At 32.3% G+C, this 17,124-nt stretch overlaps 1 protein-coding gene across 16 annotated transcripts in view; it reads right to left on the bottom strand.

Annotated features, from left to right (window-relative positions):
- The window catches only part of LOC145247446 (uncharacterized), a 580,790-nt gene that overhangs the window by 102,799 nt on the left and 460,867 nt on the right, over positions 1-17,124 (bottom strand). For 15 of the 16 annotated variants that reach the window (XM_080109216.1, XM_080109219.1, XM_080109217.1 and 12 more), the window contains exons 4-5: positions 8,616-8,674; positions 2,386-2,494 (exon numbers count right to left, since the gene is read on the bottom strand). In XM_080109216.1, the coding sequence (XP_079965342.1) occupies positions 2,386-2,494; positions 8,616-8,674 (168 nt within the window). Of the gene's footprint in view, positions 1-2,385; positions 2,495-8,615; positions 8,677-17,124 lie in introns of all 16 variants that reach the window. The other variant, XM_080109231.1, reaches the window with a different exon arrangement.

The following is a 17,124-nucleotide window of genomic DNA, read 5'->3' as shown; positions in this document are numbered from 1 at the left end:
GCTCCTTCTACTGTGCTAGAAAATTACTTACATCCGAGAGCATCTTATCAAAGGAGATAATTCGCAGCAAATCACGTGAGATAAGCCCGGATATCGAGCGTTGTTGCCACATATGAGCTAGTGCATATACCACTAGTCGTTTACTGAATCTATGATTGCACTAACACATAGAAGAACATATAATACGAACAGACATATCACTTCTCATCTCTCCACATGGTTTAATGTGGCCGTTACACTTTAACCGTGTCGTTACATTACAACCACTCGGAGCCACATGTTGTCCGGTAACGTTGCATGGAACAAACACAAAAAAGGCAAAAAAAAAAAAAAAGAAAAGTTTGACTCGGTATTTTCTTAAAGTACAAAGTAAAATGCATTTATCCATCGTTCTTCCAAAATAATGCATATTTTACAGCGCTCTGCTATATAACGTGTGCTTTTTAAAAGTCTCACCCCCTGTCACTTCACGTAGACCTAGCCAGCGTGTTCTTGCCCCCAACTTGATACGCCAATCTTCCCTGACAACACAACTTGCTTCTTTTTTCTCGATTACATGCTGTCCTTTTTTCTCCATTTTCCTCCTCCTTTCCATGACGTAAGCGTGTGCACACTTGCTTAATTTACATATGTGCTAAGACGGTTGCTGTTGCTAATATTTTCACTAGTCAGCTATTCTACAGCTGCGATTGATTTTCTCATATGCGCGCAATACGCGCTATGTCACAATAGTCCCCTGTAGAGATAATACAAAATAGTAGTCCTTTACGTTGATGTGACAATGTACCTTGTATTCGATGAATTAGAATAATATATATATATATATATATATATATATATATATATATATATATATATATATATATATAAAAGTGAAATGTGAAATTGTCTGTGTGTGTATATTTCCCTACCAAATAACTCTGTCAATTTTCAGTCCACAGACTCGAGATTTGACATAAGGGGTATTGAGATTTGGGAAAATCTTTTAATCGGTTTTCGGCCAGAAATTTGGCTGTCAAGGGGTCAAAGTTCCACGCTTTGATTTTTGAAAACTCTACCAAATTCTGCTAATTTTGTGTCTAAACACTTGAAATTTTAGATGTAGGTTCCTTGGACATGGATCAAACGTTTTAACTTGATTTGAGCCCAAAACAATAGATGTTAAGGGTAAAAATTGTGGTTAAAAAAAAAATTGATCTCTCAGCCAATTTTTTGTCTAAAGATTTGAAATTTTACATAAAAGTGTTTTAATCAGTTTTTGGCCGCAAATCTGGTGACCAAGCAGTCAAAGTTCAAAAGATTTGACCTTTGTGGTCTCTAACAAACTATTCAGAAAATTTGTGGTCTAAACATTTTAAATTTTACATAAAGGGTATTCAGACATGCAGAAAGTTTTTAATCAGTTTTGGGGCGAAAATATTGTTGCCAAAGCGATCAAAGTTGAAAGAGTTGAGCTTTGCAGACTCTACCGCCAATTTCGGGTCTAAACACTTGAAACTTTAGATATAGGTTACGTGGACATGAGGCCAACTTTTTAATATATATATATATATATATATATATATATATATATATATATATATTCGCAATATTATCCGTGCTAACAAAGAAATAAGCTGCGAATCCAAAGCGCATGTACCTCCTTTGGCAAGCTAGAAAAGGGCTCTGAACAAGGACCGGTGTCCGTATCTGGCTAGAGAGGAAGTGGAGAGTCTACAAAACCATCGTCCTGCCAGCCCTGCTGTACTCAGCAGAGACCTACACTCTGTATAGAGAACACATCAGGAGATTGGAAGCCACCTGAGAAGGATCATGAAGATCAAATGGGGTGACTTTATATCAAACAGGAGAGCAAACCTAGATAGCGTGGAAGCTACCCTTGCTACTATGCAACTACGATGGACCGGGCACATTGCTAGAATGGAAGAAAACCGAATTCCAAAGATGATCTTCTACGGGGAACTGGAAAATGGAACCCGCAAGGCAAGAGGTCAGAAGCTTCGCTACAAAGATGCAACAAAGCGGCACCTAAAGGCAATTATGTGTCGAGAGTTGGGAGGACAAGCCAAAGAAAGGTGTGGTTGGCGGAACAGTCTGCATACACAAAGGAAAGAAAAAAATAGAGAGAAAGATTGGAGACGCCTTAGAGCTGAGACACTATAGACGACACAACCCACATATGCAGTGTCTGTGACCGCATGTTTCACACAGAAAGAGGACTATGCCAACACTGAAGGATAAAGCACTGAGGCTCCGACTAGTCATCGTCCAAACTGACGGACTGCATGATAATGATGATGGAGGCCTGAAGCAAAGCTGGGCTGAACTGCTAGTAAATAAAATAAAAGTTTTCAAATTAAAAAATGAAAAATCTGACTCACGTACTTTTTTGTATGCTTTGAACACGTTGCACTTGAAGACGTTGGTCGGTCCATCGCGTGCGATGTAACTCCAAATCTTCAAGTCCTGGGAATCATGAGATACATAAAAAATCCTGCAGAAAAAAAAAACGAAAAAAAAAAACGTATAAGAACAATAAAAAAAAAACACAAAAAACTTATAAGAACAATAAAAAAACAAGACAAAAAACAAACAATTATTTGCTAATAGCTAGTGGGAGCAAAACATCTAAAAATTCGAGGTAGTACGTTAGGAGAGAGTGTTAGGGTAGGAGAAGGATGCGTGGACAGTTAAGAGGCGTTAAGTGTTTCAACATGAAAACTTCTTGCGACTGTCCATACAGGATACTCCCACTCTTACAATCTGTTGCTCTCTTCTACCTCTATCTTGGATATTTTACTCCCACTACAACATACGTTTATTAACAGTGAAAAAAAAAAGGATATTATTGTACGTCATTCAATGTAATTCTTGATGAAGGCCGTTTTTAAGGCGAAATACTTAACGAAATCATGTATCTGTGGTAATCTTCTTGTTAAAATTAGTGTATCTTATTTACTTATTTCTATCCTTGTTATGCATACATTAAATTGGATTAGCAGTTTTCAGTATTCTTCTGAATAGTCCTCGTGTATATATTTCGTTGAATATATTATATAAAACCTTAGTTAATTAAATTTATATATATATATATATATATATATATATATATATATATATGCTATAAAAGTACTAGTAGAAGTACCCTCACTGGATGGACTCATAATAATGTGGCATCATTGGATCATTTAAGAAGTACAAAGTACCAAACACGCCAAAACAATCCAAAATTAGCGTTTGACGATGAATCGGAATCGGAAAATTTGGGGGAATCGGAATCGGTATCGGGGGAAAAAATGGTGCCTATTTTCCGATGCCAAAACGATTCTTTTAATTGTCTTTTTTTTATTTGATTTTGTTTAAAGTAAAATCTTCCATTGCTGGTAATAATGATAAAATAATAAATATTTATTGATTTTAAAATACCAGTAAAACTAAAATGGATAAATCACTTTCCGCAAGTTTAATTTGACGTTTAGGAAAATATGTGCATATTCAAAATGTGTTTTTACGAAAACCGGAGAAAATAACAATGTTATTAGTTAAATAATTAGAGATTTATAAAGAATGGGAATCGGTAATTGTATTGGAATCGGGAATTGTATCGGAATTGGGGAAAATATTGGAATTGTCCCAACACTAACACACACACACACACACACACACACACACACACACACATATATATATAAATAAAATTTTAGTCATTCAAAACATTAAAAAAATTTATGACGTGAAATGGTCAAATTGCAAATCAAAAGATTTTTAATATTCTATGTAAGACACACACACACACACACACACACACACACACACATATATATATATAACTACTTAATTTACTCACATAAAATTAATATACGAAAGTATAGCTTTATGCGTAAACTTTAAGTATTTACTTCAACAGTGCTCAATACGTAGGTAGAGCTAGTTAGTAATTTATAAAATATATATGGCGATTAAGCTACACTGAATATTCCGCGTTTCATCCACTCTAGGACTAGGAGGTGGATGAAACGCGGAATATTCAGTGTAGGTTAATCGCCATATATATTTTATAAATTACTATATATATATATATATATATATATATATATATATATATAGTCATCCACATACAGTACTGTTTCGCTTGTGTGTGTGTGTGTGTGTGTGTGTGTGTGTATTATGAATGTTTACATTGCATATAATTTTTCATTTCAATGGAATAAGATAAAATAATATTGTTTTGCAATAAATATTATTTGCGAAAAAGGAATATGAAAATGATGGCAACTTTCTGTCTAATAAGACAATGGCGTCCTGCATCTAGTCTGGTACACTACAGCGTCTCGCTATGGCTACACAGTGGAAGCTAAAGTCGCCTCTCTGAATACAGGCCGAGGCGGATGATAAGGAGCCCAAGATTTGCCTAGTTATAAGGTTCCCTTCTCGGCGTTGAAGACAAAGTCCAACGGAAAGACAAGCCAATATGGTCGGAGCTCATCTACAAGAATTACCGGAAAGATGTTGCAGTGCTTTACCATTGTTTTTTTTTTTTTAGGGTTTACTGATTTCGCCTTTGCCTTTGCCAAGACATCCACAAAAAAAAGGAATATATTCTTGTGATTTATTCATATGTAATAATTAGGGATGAAATGAGTTCAATATATTCTCAATTCCGATACAAATACCGATTCTGTTCTAAATTCCCGATTCCGATACACTTACCGATTTGTATTCAAAAATGGATTGATCGGCTAGAAAATAAGGTGCCATTTTTTTGGAATAGACATATATAGTGGAGAGTCCTTATCAAATTTTAAAGTCTGGAGCGATTTCCATAAGACATAAAGTAATTCTTTTTTCGATTTCGATACCGATTCTAATACTAAAAAAAAAAAAAAAAAATCCCATTTTCCTATTTCCAATTTATCATTCCAAAAATACTTATAATACGAGGACATAATAAACAACTACGAAAGGAGCAAACGGTAAATATAATAAAACACATATATTATATATATATATATATATATATATATATATATATATATATATGTTATATATATAATATATTATAAATTATATATTATATATATTATATATATATTCTCTTCTATAATATAAAGCTGGACGACTGTGTGTGTGTCTGGTCACGAATAGGCTCGTATATGGTTGACTATTTTAAAAACTGATTACATATAATGAGAGAAGATGTATCGAGACACAGGAATGGGTATGTTTGATCTGGCAGAACAGTGGTTCATTAAAATTGTCAGGTCTGCGTTTGCGCCTGGTCCACAAAGTATGGAAAAAAAAGAACGTTTACAAGTGTTTTTGATATAGATGTACATAAGAATACTTTGATAAGTATGTATTAACTTAAATAGGGAGGGTATGATAAAATTGTGAGGTCTGCGTTCGCGCCTGGCCTCCATAGAATGGAAATAAGCACAAACTTTAATAAAGACTTTTTATATCTATCTGCGTAAGTATACTTTGGTAATTATGTTTCAGTTTTATGAAATATGGTATAATAAAATTATGGGTTATTCGTTCACGCCTGACCGCCATAGAATGGAAATATGTCACAAAGTTTGACAAGGTTTTTTAATATAGATCCACAGAATATTGTGATAATTGTTTCAGTGTGAACAGGTATGTTATAATAAATTATGGGTTTATCTATTTTATTTGTACTTTCATCATATTTTGCTTTGGTTTTGATATCATACTTTTATAAATCAGAGTCGATTTTCTGTTGGCTGTTTTTGAACCCAGTCAACGACGGATACTTTTGCTATATATATATATATATATATATATATATATATATATATATATATATATATTACATATATTAAATATATTATATATATCATATATATATCATACATATTATATATATAATATATATAGTATATATATAATATATATATTATATATATGTTATATATCACATATATATATATACATAACATATATAATATATTACATATATAATATATATATATTATATATATAATATATATATATGTATATATATATATTAAAGTGGCATCCTATTTTTTGACTGAAGTAAAAAACATTTAAAAATAAAATGTTTACATTTCAACATTATTTTACGCGGTAAACGAATGGATACGGTCTTTGCTAATAAAGCCAGAGATGACTTCTGTCGCCTTGTTCGAATTTATCGACTGGTTTTAATCGGGACATCCTGCACTGAAGATTCCTAAAAGGATGAAACACTAGTCTCTATAGGTATTTAATTTTTATTAAAGTAAATTACAACTTTTAATTTAAGAAAGCCAAAACCTCTGCAGATTTTGATTCGGACAATTCCTTGTCAAGCGACTTTTTTTTATTAGTCAGTTTTTTTCTTGGAGATATAAAAGTCTTTGTGAATAGCAGTTGCTTGGAATGTAAAAATGGACAGCTGAAAGTTTCTTCGCTTGGCAAGGATTCGACCGAGTGGAAAGTTTGCTTCATATCTTTAGAGGGAAATAATATCTCTTTCAAAGAAAAAAGCATACATGTCGATTTTTATTATAGTTACCTCCCTTTGTCAACCTTTTTTTTTTCTTAGAAATTCGAAACAGTTACCAAAAATTGGATACTGACTCACAAAAATACGAAAATATCTACCAAGCAACTAACTTTTGATCTTTTTTTTCTAAACAACAATCGACATGCCTGATGAAAATCGAATGACAATCCGACCGAAACGTTGCACAAATAACACTAAAGATGAAAACAATAGTCAGATCAATGCAAGTAATAAACAATCAACACCCATCTAAAAAAATCAGAACTTTAAAGCATACCTCGTTTTGACTTTCTTCAATTTCTAACTTTAATATTGAAAACTATGTCTATTTGATTGTTTAGAAGGAAAATACAATGACTCAGTAATAAATCACTGGAAGTTTTAAATTAATTTGAAAACAACTTTATTAGTAATACCAGCAATGGAAAATGAAATTTAAAAAATATAGTTAAGCTTGGCGATAGGAACTACAACAATCTCAGATATGTAGATGATACCGCTTTGATTGATGATCCAGAGGAAGAACTACAAGACTGCTAGATATTGCAGCCGAAAGAAAATCTGAAACTGTGTCTGTCAATCAACTGTCAGAAGACGTATTTAATGGTCTGCAGTAAGAGAACTCAGATAACTCGTTGTCATCTATCAGTGAATGGAACCGCGATACATCAGAAAGAAAGCTTTAATACTTGGAAAGCATGATTATATCAGATGGTCGGTCAGAATCAAACATTAAATGCAGAATAGCTGTTGCCAAGAAAACGTTTATGAATATGAAAAGCGTTCTGGCTGCACGAAATCTGAGTCTTGGAATCCAGAAAAGGCTGCTAAAGTGTTACGTCTGGTCAGTTCTGACAACGGATGTGAGTCATGGACAATCGACAAAGCGATGAGTGGGGGTTTGGAGGCGACTGAGATGTGGTTTTATCGATGAATACTTAGCATTTCTTAGAGAGAGAGAGAGAGAGAGAGAGAGAGAGAGAGAGAGAGAGAGAGAGAGAGAGAGAGAGAGAGAGAGAGAGTCAAATGCTGAATTTCTAAGTAGAATGAAGGGCGATCGTTTGCTGATGCGGACCATCAAGGAAAGGCAGTGGCGCTTTGTTGGGCACCTCTTGGGCGAAAAAGGAGGCAGTGAACGGCAAGAGAGTCAGGGGAAGGCAAAGGGTAAGGATATTAGACTAGATGTGCAGGGCAATGGGTGTCAACATTGGACTTCAAGAACAAGCAATGGACTAAAGCCTATCGGGGACACTAACCATGATTTCATCTACGGCATGAACAAGCCAGGGAAGAAGAAGAAGAAGAAGAAGAAGAAGAAGAAGAAGAAGAAGAAGAAGAAATTAATAAACCAATACTATACATATTTTTTAAAAACAAATAAACATATGCTTATTTCAAAATTAATAATCAACTTAGTGTAATGTTAGTTTTACAATGTTTATTTAAAAAGAAAAAAAACCTGCGTTACATTTGTTTCTTAACATACAAATTCGAATGCAAATTAACACAATGTTTACACCAAGAAAAATATCTTTAAAACAATAAACGCATTAATAACAATCGGAAAATAATCTCAAGTTTTTTTTCTCCAATTTTCATACCGATTTTGACACCCGAAGAACTTCCGAATTTTCCGATTTCGATTAATCGTTCCCAACACTCAATGATCGATGCCTCCGCTCAGTCTCAAGAGACAATAGATACGCCCTGTAAGGATGGCTGCGCGAGTAATTGTGAGCCAAGTGTTGCGCAATCACAACCACACCTCTCCTGGATCGGCAATGCTGGATTCCAGCGGAAAGGAGAAGTGATAGACGACTGAAAAAAATGCAGAGATAAGCGGAGAGCACATACAGCCTCCTCAAATAGTCATCCATTTAGTACTGACCAGGCTCAACGTTGCTTAACTGCGGTCATCATACAGGAGCGGGAGTGTCAACGGGATTATGGTGTACTTGTACATAATGCGGTTCAACATTAGTTATAATATAAGGGAGATAATTCACTATTAAGAAAAGATAAAATGTTTAATATAAAAAACATGGTTTGTTTCATTTTTAAAGAAGGGAATATAATGACTTACCTATAAATTGGGTGGTGCATGACGAGTAGCCGAGTCTCATCCCACGCCCATGTGGGTTTCTGATAAAAAAAATAAACAGAAATAAAAATGAAATACAAAAAAATTAAAAAAAAACATATGATCTATAAAAATGCATCCTTTTTATCACAGTTTAGTAAGAAGAAGAAGAAGAAGAAGAAGAGGAAGAAATAGAAGAGAAAGAAACAAAAGAAGAGAAAAAAAGCAATTAAAAGATAGAGAAAGACGACGAAGAAGAAGAAGAAGAAGAAGAAAAAAAGAAAACAGAGAAGAAGAAAAAGCAGAAGATGAAAAAGAAGAAGAAATGAGATAAGGGAACATAGAAGAAGAAAGGAAAAAAGAAGAAACAAGGGAAGAAGAGGAGGAAGAAAGAAGAGAAAAAAGAAGAGGAAACAGGGGAAAACGTAGAAGAAAACTAAGAAAACAAAGAAGCAGAAGGCAAAGATGAAGATGACGAAAAATGAGGAAAAACAGGAAGAAATGAAACAGAGAAAAAAGAATAAGAAGAATGAAAAAGAAAAACGAAGAATGGAAAAAAAGAGTGAGAAGAAGAAGCAGAAAAAAATAAGGAAGAAAAAAGAAAAAGAAGGGAGAAACTAGTGGGAAAAGTGGAAAGAAAAAGTGGGAAGAGGAGAAATTACTGATAAGAAAAACAGGGAGGAGGATAAAATACTAATAAGAAAAAGTGGGAGGAGGAGAAAATACTAATATTAAGAAACAGTGGGAGGAGGAGAAATTACTAATATTAAGAAAAAGTGGGAGGAGAAGAAATTACTAATATTAAGAAACAGTGGGAGGAGAAGAAATTACTAATATTAAGAAAAAGTGGGAGGAGAAGAAATAACTAATATTAAGAAACAGTGGGAGGAGAAGAAATTACTAATATTAAGAAAAAGTGAGAGTAGAGGAAAACAAAACAAAGAATAAAAGTATAAAAATGCAGAGAAAGAAAGAAAAAAGAGAGGAGAAAAGTGAAACTGAAAAAATAATTTGATGCACAAGAAACAAGAAAAAACAAACAAACAAACAACAAGAAACCGCGTAATTTACCTTAGTCTTTTGGCTAGGAATAAAGTAGAATAACTGTTCCGATATTAGACTTCACCTTTTTTTTTGTTCTTGGTCAGTGAAGCAGAAATTCTTTCCAGAAAAAGGCAATTTTAATTTTAGTTCCAAGGCAAGGTTTCTCTCTTTGGGAAGGTAGATTTTCCCCACATTAAAAAATCAACACTTAACTTCTGCTCCACAAAGTGCAAGGAACAGGAAACAGCATAGCACGCACACGCACACACGCACGCACGCACGCACACACACACACACACAGATAAAAAAAAGAGATTATATTCTCGAAATATAAAAGACTTCTACTATCCCAATTATTTCAAACATTATTTTACGGCTTTGTGCCTATGATTGATCTGGAAAATAAATGAATATGTGAAAATATAAATGACAAATTCTACAAGACTCTCTTTCCTTTGTCTGTTTTAGTCCATATATTACATCATTTTAATATCCGGTTCCATGCGTTGCTATAGACTTTCTATAGTCTTCCACATTTATTTACCGGCAATGCTCCAAGCAAACTATCTTAACCTTTATATATATATATATATATATATATATATATATATATATATATATATATATATATATATATATATATACATATATATATATACATACATACATATATACATATATATGTGCATATATACATATATATATATGCATATATACATGCATATATACATATACACATATATATATGCATATATATGCACATATGCATATATGCATATATATGCATATATACATATATATGCATATATACACATATATACATATATATATTCATATACATATATATAAAAATATATACATGCATATATACATATAATTATGCACATACACATATATATGCATATATATACATGTATATATACATATACATGCATATACTCATATATGTGCATATGTATACATGCATATATACATATATATACATATACACACATATATATATACATATACACAGGCATATATGCACATATATATGAATATACACATGCATATCTACATGTATATGCATATGCACATATATATGCATATACACATGCATATACACATATGCACATATATATGCATATACACATGCATATACACATATATATGCATATACACACATATATATATGCATATACAAATATATACACATATATATACAAACACATGTGTATATGCATATATACTTATATATATTCATATACAAACATATATATATTCATATAAAGACATATATATATATTCATATACATATATATATATTCATATACACATATATATATTCATATACACATATATATATTCATATACACATATATTTATTCATATACACATATATTTATTCATATACACACACACATATATATATATATATGCATATACACGTATATAGGCATACATATATACATATATATACATACATATACACACATATATATATATGCATATACACATATATATATGCATATACACACATATATATACATATATATACATAAATATAAATAGATATATATACACACATATATACATATATATACATATATATACATACACATATATACACACATCTACATATATACATATATATAGATACACATATATACACACATCTACATATATACATACATATGTATTTATATACATATTTATATGTATACACAAATACGTATATATACATATATATTTATATATATGCATATATACATACACAAATACATATATATACATACATATATATATTTACATACATATATATAATATATATACATACATATATTTATATGCATATATGTACATATATATACATACATATATATATTTATATACATATATGTACGTATATATATACATATATACATACATATATATACATACATATATATGCACCTATATATACATACACACATATATATACATACTTACATATATATACATACATACATATATATACATACATATACATACATATAGATGTATATACATACATACACACCTATATGTACATGCATATATATACATATATATAAACATATATGCTTATACATATATATATACATATATATAAACATATACATATATAAACATATATATACATATTTATATACGTATACACATATATCTACATACATACATATTCATATATACATATACATACGTATACATATATACATATACACACATACATATACACACATGCATGCATATACATCCATATACATATACATACATAAATCGATACATACATACATATGCATATATATATATATATATATATATATATATATATACTCGGGTTTTTTATATTCAAAAGTAATGGACTAATGAATTCAACGGGGTTGTTAGATAGTGCTCAATAAAAAGAGCTGATAATACTTGTTTATTGTTATATAAACATGCTCACATTCCGCTGCTACAAATAGCCACTTGTTTCAATCAAACAACAGATATCATCAGGCAGCGACTTGACTATTCAAAAGTTCAATGAATAATCTTATTAGGTTATTCATTGAACTTTTGAATAGTCAAGTCGCTGCCTGATGATATCTGTTGTTTGATTGAAACAAGTGGCTATTTGTAGCAGCGGGATGTGAGCATGTTTATATAACAATAACAAATATATATATATATATATATATATATATATATATATATATATATATATATATATATATATTAAATCCTTAATAACAGCATTGTTATTTCATCGGGGTTAATCACCTGAAGAAGGAGAGAAGACGAGTTTTCCCAGGTCTGCTGACCAACTAGGAAGATGAGGACACAGTCCGCAAAAGAATGTAAATAAAAAAATGGCTGGATTCGCTATTAAATAGCTCGAAATGGACAGATATGAGGAAAAGAAAAAACAAACCACAAAACCAAATACCATGAACATATATTTCCAGATATTAGGAACTTGCAATAAGCTTTATTTTGCAAAAAAGAAAAATACTGTATTTGACATTAAATAAATTGAAAAAATCAAACCAAACACTATATATGAATATGTTAAGAATTAGAAAAGCTTAATATGCTGTTATAGTAAACGACATGGTTTTGTGACAATTTAAAATTGACGTAATACGTCTAATGTGTGGATTCTGTGTTTGACATCGAGAATGTATGTACTCATGTATGTATGTATCTGCATATGTGTGCACAGCTGCAAGTGTGCATGTGTGTACGTGTTTATATTCATACAAAAATATCGGATATGGGGAATATTATAAATATTTATGTCTGCTTTTTTGTTAGCAATGTCAAAGTATGGACCGGAAATAAAGCCGTAACAGGTGAAAATGTCGTACGTGGTTATCTCGAGAGAGTATAGGAATTAGACGCGAACGGGAAAGGCTAAACGTCAAAAATGTCTGGCAACTGGAAACAAACAAACAAAAAAATCAAGCCAATAATAATAATAATAATAATAATAATAATAATAATAAGAACGAGAACAAGAAGAAGATGACGAATAAAAAGTATATCATATTTATAATGTAAACTAACAGTGAAAGAAATGACAAAAGAAAAATGTTTTTCGTTTTTAAAGACTCATATATATATATATATATATATATATATATATATATATATATATATATATATATAAAATAAAAATAAAAATTACAATAAGTTTACCAAGGTAATCAAAATGGTAAACTTAAAATATATTATAAATATTAAAGAGTTAATAGTTACAAGTAAAGTAATCTAAACCAGATGTAAAAGCTCAATAAAACCGAAAAGGAAATAGAGCTTATAACATGAACAAATGATTAATAAAACATGTTAAAAGACATCTTGAAAAAGAGTTAAAAACATATTTAATTTTAAAAAAGGAAGCACAAGATAAGTGGATAGTCCTCAATCCGCGGAGCCTCGAAGAAACACTCTCCTTCTCATCAGAGGGCAGGAATCAGCAAAATGCGGGATCGGATTTTGCATATAAAAGTATTTAATGAAACTACAAGTAAGTCACAGTATATATATATGCATATATATACACCTATATATATACACCTATATATATACACACCTATATATATATACACACACCTATATATATATACACCTATATAGACACACCTATATATATACACCTATATATATACACACCTATATATATACGCACACACCTATATATATACACGCACCTATATATACATATATATATACATACACACCTATATATATACAGACACCTATATATATATACACACCTATATATATATATACACTTATATATATACAGCTATATATATATACACACCTATATATATACCTATATATATATAAACACCTGTATATATACACACCTGTATATATACACCTGTATTTAGATATACACACCTATATATATATGCACACCTATATATATACAGACACCTATATATATATACACACACCTATATATATATATATATATATACCTATATATATACACACACCTATATATATACCCATATATATACACACCTATATATATACACCCATATATATAAATATATATACACCTATATATATATATACCCATATATATAAATATATATACACCTATATATATATATATATATATATATATATATATATATATATATATATTTATGCGTCATCTGTAGGTTCAAACCTGTACGTCAATTTCTTAATGCTTTTTTTTCGTTAACTGGAAAGAAGTTTATATAAAATAATTCTATTAAGGAAACAGTAAAGTGCAATGTAGAATAACATATTTTGGATTAAGTTACTGCATTTGGGCATGTGAAGCTTTCCCCAAGGCGATTTCACAGATTTCGATGACAATAAAAATATAGGAGTGTGAAATATTCGTTAATCATCTTTCAATCCCGGACAACGTCGGATTTCCCTGCTAATATATATATATATATATATATATATATATATATATATATATATAATTGTTGGTTTGGAATTAAATTCAATAGATTAAACAATAACTACAAATTTATTATTCGACAAGGGATACAAAAATTTAAGGTTTCTTTCTTAGTCCATGGAGTTTCAATAAATGGCTTATCTAATTGGAGGAAATGTTTTTAGCAAAATAATGATTTTAGATAGTTGGAAATTTTCCTTTTAGTGCGTAGACTGAAAAAATCAAAAGCTTGCATGAAAAACCTAAAAGATTTAAAAATAAAATTCCATTGTGTAGTTGAGTTCAGTTAAAAATATAGGAGGAATCGTAAGATCAAAGGCAGCGAATGAAAAGTACAATCAAGACCAAACAAACTGCTTAAGGAGTAGATAGGCACTGTCTATCGCCCGGCTGCCAGACCCCTTCTTTGCCTATTAGCAAGGCATAGAGGTCGAATAACAGGGAGTCGACAGACCTTCAGTGATCGATCTTGTTTCTTGACTAGGGCAATGAACACCGTTTTCCCCACTCCCGATACATCCCATCCCCTAAACTAGGCACTTGGGAGTACTTGAATGCCATAATACCAGTACAAGTAGATTGGGTTGACCATCGTCTGATGGGTTGAGGGTACCGGATAGACAGTTCCTTGCTGCTGTTCTCGACTGATAGTACAGGGGCCCCAACTCTTTGGTAGCGCTTAGAGCGGCTGCTCCATCAACAGTTGTATAATATCGAATTGTTTGTAGTGCCATATCGCGCATGGAAAGGGACCCTGCACTCATCCCCTGTGGGCTATCCCGAGGTCACATGCCTAGTAGATGACAGGACAACTGATGGTCTGCTTGTGTTGCATGTCTGGTATTCTGCATAACCACTTGTTCAGCATCCCTTACCTAAACAGAAACTCTTAAAAAAATGACAGTACAATAAAAAATTAGGCTAAAACCAGACCCAAACTCAAACAAAACCAAACTGCCTTCTCCCTTGAGGCTTGCATTTACGAACATCCATGGTCTTAGAACTAATTTAAATGATGCCGAAGTATTTCTCCTAAAAACACCCCGGATATCTTAGCACTAAGTGAGACTAACCTACACTCCTCCATCCCTTCTAACTACTTTAACATGCCTGGATATCTCCCACTCTGCCGTTATGACTGACAGACATATGCACGGGCTTAGAGTATATAATCGGAACACCCTCCCTTTGACTAGAGAAACTAAACTAGAATCGGACGATCAAGCCTTTATGTGCTTTAGACTTAACATGCAACATAACATTAGCTACTTTTATTTTCTCTACCGCTCTCCCTCGACCCAGGACTGTACCCTAATAAACAAAGTCTCTGACAGCATAAATACAGCACTTTCCCTCGACACTAGCGCACAAGTGCATGTGTTTAGTGACTTCAATGTCCACCACAGCAACTGGCTTGGATTTTCTACTAACACAGACGCAGCTGGTATGACTACATATAACTTATCTATATCTCATTCCCTATCACAGATGGTTACGTTTCCAACCCGTTTCCCAGACCAGCAAGAACAACACGCATCACTTCTAGATCTGTTTCTGACCACAGTTCCCGATGTATATGAAACTGATGCACACAACCCACTTGGAAACGAAGATCATGCAGTGGTAATAGTTGAAATAGCCCTAAACTTTAGAGCCAAATGTGAAGAGCAACGAGATATTATAAAAAGGGTGACTGGGAAGCCATCAGGGATCTCATCAGGAACGCCCCATGGAAAAATATCTTTTCATTTCCTGCTGAACATTGTGCAAATGAGACCACTGTATGGTTCAAAGCGGCAATTGAAGCACATGTTCCCACACGCAAATTCTATAGCAAACCCCACTCTCCCCAATGGTTTACTTCAACTTGTGCAACCGCCATCGCGCAAAGGCAGCATGCGTACCGCAGATTTAACCGACATAAGTCCAGGCAGAAGTATATAGAAGCCAGAAGTAACTTTAAGAAAGAAATAGCGACAGCTAAGAAAGAATTTACTGAAACCACAAAAAAAAAAAAAAAAAAACGCATCGAAGCACATAAATTAGGAACCCGCGACTTTTTGAAAATCTACAACAGTGTAGTAAATAATGGGCACTACCCAATCATGAGGTTGTTTGCTCTGCAACTTAGAAGGCAAATATGCTTGCCAGTCGGTTTGCCTCCAACTCCACACTGGACCCTGCCAACCATCCCCTCCCTGACTTTCCTTTGCGGACAGACGCCACACTAGACGATCTGAAAATCACCCCTTCTCAGGTGCATGCCATCATAAGAAATCTTGACACTGCAAAAGGATGTGGACCTGATCTCATCCCGGTTGTGCTATTAAAAAAGTGCTCTGCCGAAGTAGTTCCAGTTCTCTCCAAACTTTTCAACAAATGCCTTAACGAATCTTGCTTTCCTGCCTGCTGCAAAACTGCTTCTGTAGTACCAGTTTTCAAGAATTCTGGCGAAAGAACTGACCCAGCAAATTATCGCCCCATTAGCCTCCTCCCACTTTTCGCCAAAATATTTGAGACAATAATTAACCA

This window comes from Euprymna scolopes, chromosome 25 (genome assembly GCF_053919585.1).
Source record: "Euprymna scolopes isolate OS-2025 chromosome 25, ASM5391958v1, whole genome shotgun sequence".
NCBI classification, from domain to species: Eukaryota; Metazoa; Mollusca; class Cephalopoda; order Sepiida; family Sepiolidae; genus Euprymna; species Euprymna scolopes.
This window is presented reverse-complemented; position numbering and strand designations above follow the sequence as displayed.